Here is a 16,009-nt window from a genome sequence, read left to right as displayed (position 1 = left end):
AAATCTCTGTTTTTGGTTCTGAGGTGACTAACAGACAACTATGATCACTAGTTTCCTCTTCTCTCCCATACATATCTGCTGTATCTATCTATAGATCTGTTTCCCTCTCTTGCCTTGCCTCTTGAAGTGGATGACATGGGCTCTCTGTGGGCCTGTCTCCAGGATGTAGACCAGCCCCAATGACAGCACCTTCAGAAACAAATATATGTATGTGGATAAAAAAAGAAATATGAAAGTTAATAAAAGGTACAACCACTTTTGCCTGAAATCCCCTAACCTAAAGTAATAACATGTTCAATACTGAGTAAAATGGGAGCAAATCTGTGTGTATGAATATGCATAAAACTTGTATTTGTAATAGGAGAGAGCTTTAACAGGTGCTGCAGACCATGAAAACAAGGGGTTCAGCATCTGTGTATCAGTAGGTAGCTTATGTTTACTTCAATAAACATAAATAAGCCCAGGGTATTCTAAAATATAATAGCATGACAACAAACTCAGCAGGTCAACCCTCTGAAACCTGGATGGACATGAGTTTTTCTTATGCTGGATTCAGATGCCTTCATAATAATATTTAAACCCTTAAAACCTGAGCAAAAAGGTTTAATTCTGTTCAAAAACAAGGTGGCACAAGGTGACAAGAAAATAAACTGAAAAAGAAATGAAAAAGGAGAGAGAAAAACATTTGAAAATTATCCAAAAGGAAATAGGGAAATGTCCAGAAACTGTATTTATCATTACTATATATATATATATATATATATATTCAAAATCTATTATTATTATTATTATTATTATCATTATTACTTTTACATTTTTAGCACTTTTTGAGATAATTTCCTTGTTTGTTTTTGACTTTCCTTTTTTAGGGCTAATTTTCAGGTAATTGTCTTACAAATTTACTTGTTACAAATTTTGGGATCATTGTTTTGTCAAGTTTCTCATTGCCTTCTTTCCATGTTTTTGAAAGAAATTAAGCTGATTTGCTCAGGTTTCCAAGGGTTAAATAAGTGTGCAATAGGGCACATGTTTTGAGTGCTCTTGCAGGACTTTACCTGAAGGGTCAGTTGATGTGCTGGCAAGTTCCCTAAAGGTGTTGTATTCTTTATGGTGCTCTCATATGCTGGATCTCATTTTACACATTTGTTTTATGCCTTTAGTATTTTATGGAGTATGGATAGTACCTGTTTTTATGTTGCTTCATGTATTGTGTGCTCAAGTCATTTTACTATATTTTTCTGTCTTTGTCTTAAGGTGAACTCCAAGAAAAAATCCAGTCAACCATGTTGATATGGCAGTAAAGTATTGAATCTTGAGCATGTTTTCTATTGTACATGTGTAAAACTGTAGTATGTATAAGCGCAATCTGCAGTCCACATGCAAGTTTGCAGCTATCTGCATCTGTACGTCAGTATGATCAAGACTTTATGTGACCTTGTGTGTAAAATCATCAGATTGCCCCTTTAATGCAATGTATCAATGACACCAAAATGCCCTTAAGTTTTTATTAAATGTTTATTTACATGAAATATATTGTCTTGTTTGGAATTCACATGCAAACTTTTACAAACATAAATAATTTAACAATAAAAAAAGACAACCAAAAACACAACTCTACTGGAGTTTTACACAATGGAGCAACATTAAAGACAAAAGCTTGGGACAATGGGTTGAACCAGCCTAACCTGTTCTTTTAGTCAACAATGAAGAGATAAACTTGATATTCGGTTCAGACAAGTACCATGGCTGTATAACAATGCTGAACCAACACAACAACCAGTGAAGGAGGAATATTCACGTAAGACTAAAGTGGTGGCCCTGTGACAAAACAAAGAGGGGGAAAAACCCCAAACACCCAGTGTGAAAGAAGAAATCTTTCAGTGAACCATTATTGGTACATTCAATAGATGTTACATTGTACTGTATATCCTCTGCTTTGCTGTGGATTTAAGGCATTGTCGATAGAAGTCATCTGTAAGGCAGAGTTAGGAGTTAAGGTGTGGTCTGTTTGTTCGTAAAAAAAAATACAAATATTGGACTATATTTACAGCATATTGTTGAACTGGCTTGAATATGGAGTTCTAAATTGAAAGGATCCCTGTGTGACACTGCCATTTTACTATTCAAAGTAACACTGTTTCAAGTTTTTGTGTGCAAGTTAACGTGTGCAAAAGGCAGCGGGTGAGCAGGGTAACCAAGGGCCTTTTCAAAACTGAGACTGTGAAAAGCAATGGACATATTTTGGTCCCTTGAGTTTTGTGTACACATGAAAGGGGGGGGGTACTATACAGTAATCGGGAGCCTGTCTACTTTGTGTCTCATGACTGAAACATACGTCAAAAGGGCATTGATCTGTTACAATTTAACCTTGGATGGCTGTCATGAGCGGTGCTTCAGTCTTTCATGCCAGTGCGAGCCCCCAAAGGCAAACATGAGCAGCAAGGCCATGTCCTGAGCAGAGCTGTGTTTGTGGCTACTGATGGGCTTCCAGCCAATATTTACATGGCAAATACAATGAAGTGAGAGGGTGCGAAGGAGACAAAAAGTGAGATTATCGTTGCAGCAAAAAGTTTCGTTTCCATTACGCACTGCCATGGTAGAGTGCCCAGAAGCCGCAGACCGACACTTGACATGGTGTCAGCAGCAAAACAACAATAAAATGTGTCCACTAAACCAAATCGAGGTTAATGTGAGAGGCGTCTACTGTATGTGACAATGGGAGGATCATTTCCAAAGTAGTTTTTATTTTAAAGCAGTCAAAAAAGTTTGGAACTGTGTGTTGAAGTGTTGAAACAAATCAAACAAATAGAGTGTCTCTCTGGCAGGATATTCAGATTTTCCATAAATGCTTCTTCGTTCATGAAATTTTCCTTTCCAACTTCACTCTCAGTTGGTTCCAAACACCCACATGCTGCTATGAATTACTGATAACCTCTAGTGCAGTCACATTTCTATTGCTTACAGTCAAAATACACAGAAATTTCACATACAATACGTTATCAAGGACTTCACAAAAGAAACACGTGAAATACCAAAGCAAAAAAGAATTGGCCCAGAATCCCCTTCATTTTCTTTAAGGACAAATGTTTGGCTCAGGTTCTAAAAAGACAGTCTGCACTGAAATGGACTTTGAACTGTCCTCGTTTGGTGGAATTGTGCAATAAGAGACATATAAACCCATGTAGCCATTGATAAAAGCTACTACGTCCTTCATTTTAATAAATATTATTAAAAAAACACCAATATGGTGAGTAAGCATAGAAAAAACTATGCAGAATCAAATATACTTCCACATAGAATTTCTTATCAGCCTATAAAAAAGCACTCATGGTAAATAGTTCTTGGTTTGGACATTACAATAAATGTTTGGCGTATAGTTTCTGAAACCGTATAAAAAGATATAAATAGAGTAGATGTTAAATACTCATGGGGTTACATGTCATGCTCTGTAGTTCATGTTTGTAGGAAGCTCCACCTTAAGTAGTCATCATAATGTGGATCCTTTTTTCTCAGCTATAAACTGAACATTCATTTGAAATTTGATCTATGCTTTGCAGTCTTTCATTATCAGACCCCCAAAAGTGCAATGGGATTTCTGATTTTCTTTTAAACAATTCACATTATTATACATATACTTCAATGCCAACCAAGCCAACGACAGAGAACCCGAAAGTGTGTTGACTTTACATAGTTCGAGGCTCTACAATGCCTCAAGATTCCGTGTTTTCTTCCTTCGCATATTCCTCTACAAGTTTCTCGTAGGAGTGGCTGTGCTCTGAACCATCACTGGTGAACACAGACCCTTCAGACTCAGAACTCTGCTCCTCCTGGGGGTTTGTTTCAATGTTTTCATCACAGGTGGTGATGGATAGTTTTGCTTTTGAGTCAGCATCGTCGTCATCATCTTCCTCCTCCAGGTTATTGCTGAGAAAGTTCTCCTCATCTATAAAAGTAATGTTAGCATTTTGGAATGTTAGGGGATGGTACTCCTTTGAGTCCCATGCCCGTCGACCACCTGCTCCGCATTCTCCCACCCCTCCGTTCTCCAGGTCTACGTCCTTGTCAAGCTGGTTCTCAAACATTTGGCCTTGGTCAAGTTCTAAGTCAACGTCTGCTTGGTCCTCTGTTAGCAGCAAACCATTGTCTGAGCCCAGGAGGTAGTTCTTGGACTTTGAAAAAGCAACAGTGACACGGTCACTGAAACTATAACGTCTCTTTTGGCGTGGTGAACGGTCCAGACTAAGGATGGTGTGACCATTAAACATGGGAGCATCATTGCAGCTCTTGGAACGAGCAATGTCTTTGGATTTGTTGATGGTGTTGGCACTAACACCGTTCCTTCTGCTATCTTTTTTGGTGCCAATCTGCTTTATCAAGTCATTATAGCCTTCCTGCTTCTTGGACAGGAAGCTGAAGATGTTGACATCATTAGGTGTGGGTGGCAAACTGAGGGCAGCCTTGTGAGACTCTTTGTAGTGCCGGAGCTCATCAAGCGATAGCTTGCGCAGCTTACGACGTTTCTTCAGTGCCTTGTGGGCCTCAATCACCATTCGTACTTTCCAGTTGAAGAATAAGGAAAGCCAGGCCAACCCCAGATAAATCCACACTTCCACAAAGTAACGGTACAGAGTTGGGTATTCTTTATCTGGTTCCACACCTGCAAGGACATACAAAATAGTAAATGGTCATTTATATCCAAAGTTCTAGCCTAGTATAATTTTATCAGTTCAAACAAAATAATTTCTCTGCTTACCTGCTACCAAGTCCCCAAAACCTATCGTGGTCAACGTGACAAATGAGAAGTACAAGCCCTCAATATATGTCCATCCCTCTTGGGACATAAATACAAAAGGTGGAAGGACTAAATGGATCAGAACACCCCAAAGCAGAAATATAGCTGTGCAGGTAAACTGAGCCTTTCTCTGGAAAAGATAAAAAAAATACCTTGGGTTAAGGTTTTGTGATATCATAGAGAGATGCAAGTACTTTTCCAAGAAAAGGAAAAAAAAACACTCCTATCAACTTACCAGGGAAAATCCTTTCTTGGTGAGATACTGGCCCAGGTGCTTGGCTCTGCCACCGAAAAACTTTCCTAGCTCACTGATCCAGGTGAGACACAAAGGCACCCCAAAGAGCCCGTAGAAGATGCAAAATACACGGCCTGCTGATGTTTTAGGAGCAATGTTCCCATATCCTTTAAAAAAATGAAAACAACAAACAAAAAACAAACAGGGTTGGAGTTAGGTGTTGTCAACCATGTAAAACTATTTCTTTCTAGTACGGCTTTACAGGAGGCGAAGGAAATTACAAAAAAACAATGCCACCAATACAGGTTGTCCTACTCCACATCCCTCATCTCTGTTTACTGTTTGTGATTTGTACAAACTTTGGCAAAACATCCCTACAGCTGATGCCAATGAAACAAAATAAGACAGCTCTGAAAGTCTGCCTGACAGCTCTGTGCATGTCCTTTCTAACAAACAAACCTTAAACATAAGGTTTGACAAAACATTTACAAAAAAAAGCCTGTTTTCCTCCAAAACTCCTTTCCTCCAAAGGGAACTACATCTGTCATTGCCTAACCTTTAAAAGTACTGACCGATAGTGGTGATAACAGTGGCGGCAAAGATAACAGCATTTGGCCAGTTCCAGTTGTTGAAGGGCTTGGTGCCAGTTATCGTGACCCCTTGGCCTGAAGCATCAGACACCACCTGGGGACAAAGAAGAAACACAACTGATTAAAGGCTTTAATTCAATATTGAGAAATGAATGGATGTTGAAGAAATGGATGCTACCAATTGGCAGTTTTAGAAGAGTGGTATGGCTAAGCTAGAGGAAGACAGGAACTTTGTTCAGAATAAGCTCCATTTCTTTTCACCACATCCTTCCTGTGGTACTGATGAGCTGAAACGACATTGAGGCACCCTGGAGAATCGTTGTTGCCGCAGGGATTTTATAGTTCCAACCATTGTTTATATTGGTAGGGAAACAGGAAAGCCTAAACAGCTATTTCATAATCCCATGATGATGCATGGATTAAAAGGATGTGTTGTTCTTCAGTGGTTGCTCTTTCTAGTGTTTTTCATTTTCAAGAACTAAAGATACACTGAGTACAAAATTATTGAAAAATAAAAAAGGGTATTATTTTATGGTTAGTCCACAGGCATTATTTGTCTCCAACTGCCTTGAGCATGGGGCATTTCAGCTCATTTTTGCAGGAAAACTTAGTGATGACATCCAAAGGAGGCAGAGAGTGCTTAATCAATCATTCTTAACCATATGTGTGCTTGAAGAACCACAACAGAAACTAAATTCCCCTGTTGGGTATTAACAAACACCCGGCCATGTGTGGTGGGACAATGCATTCACCCCCTTAACAAAGTCCTTCTTTCTCCAAATGTGCCTGAAAGGGGAAAATTTGCATGGGTTGGCAAAATTCATATAAGCCCTTAAGTACTGGAAGATGCTTGGTTCTTTAATAATAACAGGTCTGTAATAGTTCTGCTCTGTAATTACCAACACAAGGGGAGGCCATTCTTTTGTCTGCTGAAACAACATAGTTTGCCCTTTGGGCTTTAGAATGACAGCAGCGATGACCGAGTTTGTGTTCGAACCATGACTAGAAATTAAAGAGGAAAAACCTCATGTCAGTGGACAACTGTCCTTCTTACGCACTTTCACATTTCACCGTTCCCCAGAGTCCAGAGCTTACTGGTTACATTAATATGCATAGGGTAACCATGTTGTTGATCAAGCTCAGGCAAAGATCTTATTCAGCTTAAGCTCATTACAGGAACCTTTGATACCCCACAGGTGAATATCCTTGTTGAGTAATGAACCAGTTAAGACTACAGTTGCATAGCGATAAAAGTCTACATACAAAACGAAAGAAGAGAAATTCTGGGCTCTATTTACCCTCCAACTATCTGGAACTGGCTAATACAATCTCAGAACCTATCAGCTATTGGGCCTATGACATGAGCCTTTATGGCTTAAGTCTTGATGACATGAGCCCCAAAACAACTAACATTTTGAGAGATCCAGCATGGCAAGCAGATATCTGGACCAAGACTTCCTCTTCGGTCTGCCTGACACTTTCTCTATAAATCTCTCTGAACAGATATCTGCATTAGGGCTACACAATTAATCAATACATTATCAAATTTGCCCCGGCCTACAAATCAAATTCCAGACATTTGAGAACATGCAAGTTTAGTACATATGGCAAAAATCCCGTCATCATCATTTTTTTTCTATGAAAACTAACTGCAAAAAGTATTGCAATATCTGTGAAAATAATAAAGCTAAATCATCACTTGCCAACAATAGCAAATTGGTTCTAAAATTGCATTTCAGCCAATAAATTCCACATCTCCACATGGAGTGTTTATGTGGTGCTTAAACGTGATTGGTCAATACTCCTACTCCTAATACTACTAAGAGTACAATTGCACAATAGCTGGAACACTTCTGATACCAAAATCTTGTCAAGAGTCGACAGATTCTGCATACGTATGCTGAATCTGTTTATAAAGATTACATCTATCACAAAGGAAGGACAAATCTCAATGCAATGCATTGTTTAACATAAATCTGTTAATGTATCAACTTCTTTTGTACAAATGGTGCAAACTCTTGACTCTGACAAAGAAAGACACGACAGCAGAGTGTATCAAACCAAAAGCAGCTCATTTTGGTTACTTAATAAATGTGTGTTCAGTCCTCAAATCTACTCACTGAAGAAGCATCAAGGGCATCCTATGTATGTCAGTCCATTAGTGCAAGCGTGGGTTTCCAGCGCTTGCACTAATGGAAAGTGATGAGGCGAGTTTCAGAGCATGAAAGTAGATTTGAAATTCAAGAGACAGACTTTGTAAATCCCCCAAACAACCACTTAGAAATTCCTCTGTTGCAGCCAAAATGAATTTTTACCCCACTTGCTAGGGCTCTTACAGTTTGAGGTGCTTGAGGTTTGTTTGCTATGTAACATTGAAAGTGACAAATGTTATGTTTGAGTCACGACTGTGGTCTGTGTGTGTGTTTGTGTGCTCGGCTGTGAACCTTAAACCATTCTAATGAGGGTGATTTGCACATGTTCACAGTCTGCCTGCTGGATAAAAAGTGCTGAAGTTCCAGATGCACAAAATGCTGATTCACAGAAACACAATGAGGGCAGAGTGCAAGCTAGAAGGGAGCGCCGTGCCCTCAATGTATGTCAGTCAATTAGAGGATGTGTAATCACATTTAAAAAGACAGACTCTAGAGCCGATGCAAATCTTTAAATGTCCTCCATTGCTAACATTGAACTGTCCTACAAAGGCAAGGAAGGCGTGCTATTAAAGAAGTACCCAGTGAAAGGACGCTCAAACATGACTAACAGCTTCTGCAATGCAAAGGGTTCTTAAGGTCAAAAAGGTCAGCTACTAGTCAACTCATGGTCACAAATAACCCTGAGAACAAGTCAAAATGCACACGCACTGGGGGAGAAAGATAAAAGACTCTTTGTATCATACTGAGTCCAAACCAGCTCAGGAGGAAGTTGTTAAACAGCTTCTCAACAAGCCTAGTCGCTAGACAACTGGATATCAGGCCACCAACATGGACTGGATGAAATAGAGCATTCAGGAAGATCTATTTAGATCCACTAAGTTTCGAAAAAAGACTATTATGACCTTAGGAAACACCAGTTGTAGAAAATGCTTCTCTAAAATAGTGTTTCTTTCTATAAATGTCAAAATTAGTTCTGAGAAGAAAGAAAAACAACAAAATAATTCTGCAATCTTAGTGAAAAACATGCAATTATAAATCACCCAAAATTAAATTTTGCCAAGCGGCACAGCCCGTGCATGACTACTGCCTCCAGGAGTGAAGATATCTGAAAATGTCACATTAAATAAAACGAAACCACAGGCACAGAAATAAAGCCTCCGCTCATTATTACATCAGTTCATATAATGCTGACACCCATTGTGTTGTTACACTTGAAGTGTTGAAACAGAAGAACGTGGCAAGATATCTTCACTTTTACAAAGCACCTTACTAGTATTAAACACATGTAGCCATTTGTGGTTGACTCATCACTGTCCTGTTAGCCATAAAATACAACAAACACCTCAATGAAAATCCCGGACATCTACACTGAGCAACATTTTCTGTAAACAGAATTAGGGCTGAGACCTTTAGTTGATCGACACAAAAATAACTGACACTTTTCACTTTTCTTATTTTGCCATTTTCAAGCTAAAAAAAGTAAAAAGATGCCAAACATTCTCTGTAAGCAATGCTTTCCAAAAACACAATTTGTGCTAAAACTTCAACGCTGTCTGCTGCTAATTGCAAAAAGAACAGCATAAGGGCAGGGTCACACATGAGCGAAAGCATGGGAGTCGCTTGCTGAGGTGATATTCAGGCTGATTGTGGGCAGTGTCAGATGTGACGTACATGGAAATCAGTTTGCAGTTGTGTAGTCAGTTTGAGTTAATGAATGTTAGCTGGCTTGGTAATAAATAATGCAAAATCTGATGTTATTGATACATTTTCCATTTTCTTATGTTCCATACCGGTCTCCTGACTCACTACCATAGCATCTCTAACATGGGCAGTTTGTATTTTTTTTTTTTCATCATTATCGTTCAATATCGGCTGGTTAGTCACCGCAACAACCAATCTCTCCTCTAGCTTGGCTTACTCTGAAAACTACATTCTTCTTTGCTGTACTTTTTTTCAACTCCATTAGATGCGAAGATGCTAATTTGCTTTGCCACCTGAAGCAAATGTTTCATTCGCCCTTTCGCTTGCATTGAATGGAAGTGAGAGTGCGAATATTCGCAAATGTTAATTTCAGTGTGTGACAGTGCCCTAAGACAGAAAGAATGCACAGAAAGGAAGACCAGAAAGAGTCTTCATTTTCTGCAAGATCTCAGGAGACATTTTTTTCCAGTTGGATTTTTATATTTACCAAAGAAAACAAAACAAAAAAACTAAACACTATAATTACAGCAGATCAAATTTAGTCATTGGGCATACATACTTTTGGATGTGATTATGCTGAAACAGAAATCAATTTTGCCCTCTTTTTTTTTAAAGTCATACATCCATAATTTTTTTTTAAACAAACTTGTGCAAAAAAAAGTTGGTTTTAAAAAAACTACACATTGGCTTAAATCCATAGTTAAATTTCTAATGTTTTGACACATGTATACACAATCTACAGGATTCCTTTAATTTTGTGAAACTTAAAATGTTACCCAAATGCAGGCATGTGTCACTGCCACACTCTGATAAGCTGAGAACAGTAAAAACCACAATGACAAAATGCAACTGTTATCAGAGCAGCTGGCGGCCCAACAAACCACTTCATCTCTGAGGGAGTTTTCCACCTCCAGCACACTCACCAAATTACACACAAAAAAGTAATTCTCCTCCCTGCCATTGTGTATGGATCTCTGATACAGAGGTGGATGTGTTGCAAACAGGGTGTCCAGGAACTGCTGAGAATTTGCTGAGTGAGATAACAGAGTGTGTAAAGCATGAGACAGGAGGAGGGATGCCTTTTGCGTGATGTATTCTTACACACAAACCAAATTCACATTTTGCAAATTCACATGGAGAAGAAGCTGATGCTGATTAAGATAAAGTAGAGACAAGTTATTCCCACTTTACAGCTTTTTTTCTGGATTTGGTAAAGACATTAAGGGAATAGCTGTAAAATTCCCAGACAGTGAAAGGATTCTTACATCTGTTAAGCAGAACATATTACACCATTAACTGATCTGTGAGCGGCTGCTTTAAACAAGGCACTTAATAACTGTACGAGATTGAAAACCTTACCTCATTAACGCAACATATGGCATTTTTATTTATTCTTTCATTTCTCTGTCGGGCTGATAAACTTTGAAAGCTTCTTGCAAAAAAAAAAAAAAAAAAAAAAAAATTCCAGAACAGTGGAGATTGGTTGCCATTGGTATGCTGACGTAAATGGTGACAATCTGGCATTGTACTGACAATACACAGCACATGTTGCTGTCTGGGGTCTGAAGATAATCATATTAGGCTTACAATGCAATAAAGACGTTCTTGTCTCGTCAATGAATTGCTTAAACCTAAACATCTAAACACACTAATATCTTTCATGATTTTAGCATAATTCTTTTTTTCCCCCTTATTTTTAAAAGGGGAAGAAAGACTTCGCTATTTCAAGTCGATGGCCTTTACACAGCACCCGAGGCACATGACAAGGTCAGCTATCCCTGACAACAGAGCATTTCTTCATTCACTTGCTTTTTCATTCCTGTGAGGGACCTCTTTCTCTGATTGCATGTGACAGCAGTGTCTGCAAACTTTTCTTACGCCGCATGCAACAGGACTATCAAGCAAAAAAGTGAAATAACCTGGTGCTCCTCTGCCGTGTCAAACAGAAAACCAAAGCTGCACTGAAGAAAGAAAAAAATCAAGTTTGCATCACTGGTGCAACTCATTAGAGTGAACCCAAATATACTGACAAAACTGCATTTTTCCTTCAGCAGAAAACATGGCTTTCCTTTCAAGTCTTTATTCTGAGTATTTTCCTTACACCATTTATTCACTTGTCATGGACACGCTGTACTGTATCAAAGTATGAAGTATTTTTTAGAATCTATATTTTCAGCATGTCCAATGATGTCATTCTATATGAGAGTTCAAAATGTCTAGTAAAGAAGAGTATACATGGATTGATTTGAATGTTTCTTTTTTAATTTGCTTTAAATTGGAGCTTGCAACGATTCGTCAATGGACAGAACATTTATCAATTTTTTTATTATCAGCGGTTCAAACCTTATAATTTAGAAAGGGGACACAGAATGATACAAAGGAGCACACAGGCATTTAAAAGAAAAAAACAACAACACCAAATGTTTGCTGTTGTTTGACGCCAATTCTGTGGGAAACACTGTCTTTGCAATTATTCTTCCAAGAGAGTTGACACAATTTGCTATGTTTTCTACATAAATTATTGTAACACGAAGGTTTTCAGGTTCTTAAGCCCAAAGTGGAGGAAATTGTGAGACACTTAGCAGTGTGCGAGGAATGAGCTCAGCACCCAGTAGAAGCTATGAAATCATGCACTACTTTTATGATCGAGATATACACACTCAAGTACAGTGAGAATGATATGAGCTTTACTGTAATACTGTAAACTTTATATGCATTCTCTTCCTCCCTTTGTCCACAGTGCTTCTGGGCAACGCTAAAATGCAGAGCTTCCACTTCATGCTATGACCAGGACACTCTTGAGTATTCGACTCTTATTTGGAGTGGATATAATGTGCAGCCTCCCCCCCACTGAACTTTATTACAGCTTCTCAAGAGCCAACATTGATGGACCATAAAATCCAATCTGTAAACTGTGACCACTTCAAGGGCCCTATGGTTAATAGCAAACTCCTTGTTAATAAAACAGAGAACACTAACTTTTACAAGAGTGTCGCCTTCTCTTGTTAAGCCTGCTTATATATTTTAATTGTTAACAAGCTGAGCAAAGTTTCCATCATGGAAATCTTATAGACCCTCTGCTTCCAACACAAATAAAAGGTGATACACTGTATGTTTATCCGTTTAGCTGACTCCAAAGCCTTTCAGGCAGGTGTCCTGGCAAACACCAACAGAACATTACGTGGTCTTTGTCTCTCAGAGAGCACACAGGAGCAAATGTTCTGGTTTCAGTGGAGTGGGCACAAAGAGTTCAACCAAATCACAGCTCTCCACAGCTGCAACTGCTACAGGAAAAAAAAAGTCCAAAATCTCTCAATCTTAAAAGTCCTGAGTGCATTCTCAAGTAGATTTGGAAATTGTAAAGATTTGTCTGTTACAGAGATGCCATACATTGGGGGAGGTTCATGTGCATATCCCTTTTAGTACCCCCTGCAAAGACAAAAGCAGCAGCAGAAGGAAGCAGAAGGGGGGATGGTGGGATAATAAATCTCCCTAATACTGATGTGGGCCCAAAAAGGGGACAGGTTGAGACATGTTTCTGGTCATACTTGCAAGTGCAAAAAACTAAAAAAAAAAAAAGACATTGCAAAAATTCCTGATATCCCTGTCTTGACAGAATTGTACCACTTGTTCAACCCTGTCTCCTAAAAATTACAACTGTATGTTACTGAAACCGCTTTCTCAATCATGTTGTTGCGGTAACATTATCTCTGCATGGATTATGTTCAGAGACACTGCTTCTTTCAAGTTATGAGTCACTAAATTCATGTACTGTGCTTTGGATGGAGGTGGTTAGGGAGGATTTTAATTCAACAATGTAATAACAAGATTCTTGTCTTAGATTTACACACCAAATACACTTAAAGATCAAGGAAATTTTGCGACTTCTGTTAAATGCTAATAACAAAGGTAATTAAAAAAAAGTAATGCTGTAGCTGAGGGGGAAAAATGATACAGCATAGTATTGCAAAATTTTCATTGGCAATATTGTATGGATACAGTGACACCACGTATCAATTATTTTATTATGTAATTTATGAAAATTGTTGGGTAGCCTAACACAATAATAAAATCAAGTGCTTTTTAAGTCCAATAGATACATTTTGCTGCAATAAAAAATGACTACACTGACTTGAACAGACTTAAAATTCACTCTTATGAGATAAAAAAAATTGACAAAGTTTTTCTTTGGTGACATAATTTACAGTTAAAAAAAAAGCAATATATCACAATAAATGTAAATATATTACTTATCATACTGCAAAACATTTAAAACACAATAATATTGTATTGTTACTTAAATATTGTGATAATGTCATATTTTGGGACCTCTGGTGATTTTCACCTCTAATATTTTGGTGGAAAACAACTTAAATTTATTGTCAGTGAACACTCTGTTGCTCGACTTGTCAGATATGTTATGAGCAACATTTCCTCTTTATGTTTATGTTATACGTAATTTGCTCGACATAACATTTCAAAACGTGTTTGCTGTTTCACATTAGTTGTATATACATGTTATTTCTAGAAGACTGGCTGCAGTATTATTAGTGCAGGAAAAGACTCCTCTGAGATGGCATGTTGCATATACACCGCTGTTTACACTGCAAACACGTCAAGACACCTCACTCTTCTTCTTTGGTGAAGAACTTTTCCCTGACACATTAAGATGATATCTTCTTGGCAGGCGCAAACATCTCAGACAAATGTAGAGAATCAAGGTCATAAAGGCTCCACATGTCGAAGAAGTGAACAAAAAACATGTCACAGGGCAAACACCTGTGAAGTCACAGGCGTGTTGACTTACTATGTGTTCACTCAGTGCTGACGGTATATCCACAGGGGTCAGTGGCCCCTGCTTTACTACTGGTTGCGGAATTGCCGCATTCATGGGGAATTGGCAATGGAACACTGTGTACTGCAGCTTTTTAAGGGTTAAGGTTACAGATTGGCCCTCGGTATCACACCGTAATCAGTGCTCCAGACAAACTGTCGGTCAGGTTTACAACTGCAACTTATCTGAACTAGGTAATCAAATAATTATCATCATTAGGCATGGGCACAAGGACACCAGTGAAGATAACATTTATGAGGCTTTTCTGTAAGTTTGTGACCATTCAGGGAGTTTTCAAGATAACTGCTTATGTGACATGTGCTATGATATTTGTGTTTAGGCCTTCAGGCTCCCAAACAAGTGTGGGTGTGTTGACCCACAAAGGACAACCATGCACTGACAACATCTCATTCCTCTAGAGTTTTGTTAGTGTTTGGAGAAAGCTTACATAGCAGCTGAGGTTCATCAAGTACTGGTGTGTCACTCCTTTCAAGTCAGACAAACTGCTGTATTCTCATATTTTAACACTGATTCACTTTGCACTGGTTTAAGCCTGCAGCATTTAAGTGTACAGCATGTGTTTCACTAATAGGAAAAAAATGTTCAGTTTAAGATCATGTCCATACCTCTAATATTTTCTCCAAATCACGATCGCTCAGACAGGGATAGTCCTTAAGTATTTTATTCTTCTGGGTGGTATAGTTCTTTGCAGCCTCCTTCCAATTGGGCTCCTCCAGGACTTGAAAAATTGCTGCCCCAATGGACAGGTAAAAAATAATGGCAGAGGTCAACAAGGGGCCTTTATCTACCATACTTATGTGCAATGACTCAACTTGGAGAACGCGGGACAGGGGGAAAAAGAGAGAGAAAGGAGGGGGTAGATAACAGCAATACCCGAAGTTATGCGGGACTCATTCTCTGCAAGTCTGTAGCTTTACAAAAAAAAGTTTCTTCTTCCGCGCGAGGGCTCTGAAAAACGCATGAAACGCGCCGCCGTTGACTGCATTGGGCTCGAGACACGACAGGGGAAAAGCAGGCATAAAGCGGGTATGAGCGCGCGTGAAACCGCAGCTGTTGTAGTACTCGCTCCACGTGCGTAGCCAGAGAAATACTGCCTGCAGAAGTAGTGAACTCAAGAGTAGGAGTGGAGAAGAGCAACGAAGATCCGCCCAAAAAGCCAGGAGGGGGGGTCGCTACCCTGAAGTTTGTTCCACTTTTTTTTTTTTTTTTTTTTTTTTTTTGGTTACAGGTGTACAGCTGCCGAAAGATTGTGATACTTGAAAGTTTCACACATTAAGGAACAAAACGTTTAGTGTTGAAAACACTGAAACACTTCATGTAGAACTACAGCCTAAAACAAATTTAATACAAATGAGTACTGTATATACATGGATATATTTCCTCACTTTTTTTTCTCCCAAAGTAAGCTACTTAAACAAAGTGCTATTATCACACTATGAAGCTAAGCAGCTGAAAAGATTTTGTTTAGTATTTAAAAATACTTTCAGCAGATTTTTTTTTTTTTTTACAAATTATTTTTTATTAATGGACTAATGTGTAGAACTGACATTTGTTTGTAGGGATGAAATATGATGTTCAATTTTGTATAATCACCTGAAAATAAGATTCATCATGTTTTTGTAATCTTAGAATGAGATGTTTAACTACATAGAGAGTGGCGGAGTCTACCATGCAGCACTGGCA

The 16,009-nt window shown here is 38.6% G+C and overlaps 1 protein-coding gene across 1 annotated transcript; it reads right to left on the bottom strand.

The window, feature by feature from the left end:
• Window positions 1-1,496: 1,496 nt before the first annotated feature.
• On the bottom strand, window positions 1,497-15,438 carry kcnk5a (potassium channel, subfamily K, member 5a). Its single transcript, XM_042500148.2, has 5 exons — window positions 14,932-15,438; window positions 5,600-5,711; window positions 5,028-5,194; window positions 4,754-4,922; window positions 1,497-4,657 (listed from the first exon to the last, which is right to left on the bottom strand). Exons 1-5 carry the CDS (start codon window positions 15,115-15,117, stop codon window positions 3,711-3,713), a joined length of 1,581 nt encoding a protein of 526 aa, XP_042356082.1. The 5' UTR covers window positions 15,118-15,438; the 3' UTR covers window positions 1,497-3,710.
• Window positions 15,439-16,009: the final 571 nt, after the last annotated feature.

This window comes from Plectropomus leopardus, chromosome 14 (assembly GCF_026936395.1).
Source record: "Plectropomus leopardus strain MGB_pleo_1.0 chromosome 14, ASM2693639v1, whole genome shotgun sequence".
In the NCBI taxonomy this organism is placed as follows: domain Eukaryota; kingdom Metazoa; phylum Chordata; class Actinopteri; order Perciformes; family Serranidae; genus Plectropomus; species Plectropomus leopardus.
The sequence above is the reverse complement of the archived record's forward strand: the minus strand, read 5'-3'. Positions and strand labels throughout refer to the sequence as shown.